The following is a 2,500-nucleotide window of genomic DNA, read 5'->3' on the forward strand; positions in this document are numbered from 1 at the left end:
TTGTTGACTGTTGTCTGTCCTTCATGTGCAGGAGTCAGTCGCCCCGGAGCAAACTGAGACGAGTCATGACCCCCTGGAACCAGCCCCGACCCCGGGGCCTCCCCCCGCACTGACCTCCGACCCCGGCCTCATCTCCGAGGACGTCGACCTCACCGACTTCCTCCCCGATCCGCCTCGCTCCCCAGGCAGCCAGCGGATGGACCGGGCCCTGCAGGACATCGGGTCCAGTCCCCCCGAGGGCCCGGTCAAGACCCAGCCACCCGTAGACTATGACTTCAGCGCCCTCTTCAGTCCTCTCGGGGGAATGCTCGAACCGGACCAGGCCCCGATCTCAGCCGCGGCTCCGGCCCAGACCGGCCCCCTCCAGGGGCCCACGGCGAAGCCCGAGGCCCCTGGCTCCCACCCCCCGGACGTCCAGTGCTCTCTCCCCTGGCCCGGCCCCCACGGTCAGACGTCCCAGTCCAGCTTCCCTCCGGTCCAGTACACCCCGGACGCCCCCCCCGGAGCCGACCCCCACGGACATCCCCCGAAACGAGAGACCCGCGCGCCGGCCTCGGAGCGGGAGGCGGCCGAGCCCGAGGCCGCGACGGAGCACGACACCCGGGGGGAGACGGGGACGGCGGAGCCGGAGAGGACAGAGGTCACGGAGGTCAACCAGGCGGAGCCCCCCTCCTCCTCCTCCGCCCCAGAGCGGGGGCCGTCGCCGTCTTCGTCTGGAGCAGCGGACGTCAAGGTGGGAGGGGCTGCCCCTCAACCTTCGGTCAGCGTTCACGCCCACTCCTCCGACGCCCATATAAAGGTCGGCGAGTTCATGTCGGAGGTGACCGCCCCTCTGCCCTCCCCGAGCGTCCACGGACACGCCTCCGACGCACACATTCGGGTCGGGGAGAACGTCTCGGAAGCGGTCGCCCCTCTACCTTCGGCCAACGTTCACGGGCATTCGTCAGACGCTCACATCAAAGTCGGGGAGAACATTTCGGACGTGGAAGCGGAGCGATGGCGTCGGAGTGAGCACGGCCACGCCTCGGACACCGCCCTCCACGCTGGCTGCGTCGTGTCGGGTTCTGAGCCAGCCGGGTCACCTTTACCCAGCAGCGCCTACGGCCACGCCTCCGACTCCGCCCTAGGCGTGGGGTGTGTTGAGTCCGGAATCGCACCCCTCCCACCTCCGTTACCAGGAAGTGCGTACGGCCACTCCTCAGACTCTACTCTGGCCGGAGGGTGTGTCGTGTCCGGAATCGCACCCCTCCCACCCCCGTTACCAGGAAGTGCGTACGGCCACTCCTCAGACTCCACACTGGGTGGAGGGTGTGTCGTGTCTGGAATCGCACCCCAGCCATCTTCGCTACCAGGAAGTGCGTACGGCCACTCCTCAGACTCCACTCTGGGGGGAGGGTGTGTCGTGTCTGGAATCGCACCCCAGCCATCTTCGCTACCAGGAAGTGCGTACGGCCACTCTTCAGACTCCACTCTGGGCGGAGGGTGTGTCGTGTCCGGAATCGCACCCCTCCCGTCCCCGTTACCAGGAAGTGCTTACGGCCACTCTTCAGACTCCACTCTGGGTGGAGGGTGTGTTGTGTCTGGAATCGCACCCCTCCCATCCTCGCTACCAGGAAGTGCTTACGGCCACTCTTCAGACTCCACTCTGGGCGGGGGGTGTGTTGTGTCCGGAATCGCACCCCTCCCATCCCCGTTACCAGGAAGTGCGTACGGCCACTCCTCAGACTCCACTCTGGGCGGAGGGTGTGTCGTGTCCGGAATCGCACCCCTCCCATCCCCGTTACCAGGAAGTGCGTACGGCCACTCCTCAGACTCCACTCTGGGCGGAGGGTGTGTGGTGTCCAGTGCGTGCCCCCTGCCCGCGCCCCTAGCAGCCAGTATCTATGGCCACTCCTCGGACTCTGCCCTGGGCGTGGGCTGTGTGGTCAAGGACCTTGGCAGTGGTGACCACAGAGGTCCCGACGAAGGTATTGTAAAACTACGACTCCCATCACTCTCAGCATGTCTTATTCCCAGGCTCAGTACTATTCTGCTCATACGAAAACTAAGAAAACACCGAAACGCATTCATGGTAATAAATGGGGTTTGTTGATCGATGGCTATCGGTGAGGTCTCAAACATGTTTCCTATTCTTAAAGGTACCCAACGAAACGTGAATCAAAACAATCCGTTCTTTGTTTATTTTCGAAATTCCTCGATTTATATGGTTCCTTGTAGTCTAATAAACATGTTGAATCACTTGAATGTCTTTCCTACCTTGTAATTTCTTCGCAAAATGATATTTAGCTAATGTTTTGAAAACAACAAAGATGTGTGAAACGTCACTATTATGTGCTCTGTGTATTGACGCAATGACGTAGTAGGCGATTTTCGGGGACCACCTTCTCAAATTTGCTCTAGAGCGCATACTAGTGGTCAAAAACTACATTGGGTACCTTTAACATCCACAGGGTCGGCAGCCCTGAGCGAGCAGCAGCTGCTGGAGGAGGGCATCTCGTCC

The 2,500-nt window shown here is 61.5% G+C and overlaps 1 protein-coding gene across 1 annotated transcript in view; it reads left to right on the forward strand.

Moving 5' to 3' along the window:
- The window catches only part of tubgcp6 (tubulin gamma complex component 6), a gene marked incomplete at its 5' end in the record, with an annotated part of 22,351 nt that overhangs the window by 12,314 nt on the left and 7,537 nt on the right, over window positions 1-2,500 (forward strand). The window contains 2 exons of the mRNA XM_084451409.1: window positions 32-1,967; window positions 2,451-2,500. The exon at window positions 2,451-2,500 is cut by the window's right edge and continues 88 nt beyond it. Of these exons, the coding sequence (XP_084307535.1) occupies window positions 32-1,967; window positions 2,451-2,500 (1,986 nt within the window). The remainder of the gene's footprint in view (window positions 1-31; window positions 1,968-2,450) is intronic.

This window comes from Borostomias antarcticus (genome assembly GCF_949987555.1).
Source record: "Borostomias antarcticus genome assembly, chromosome: 16".
Taxonomy (NCBI): Eukaryota; Metazoa; Chordata; class Actinopteri; order Stomiiformes; family Stomiidae; genus Borostomias; species Borostomias antarcticus.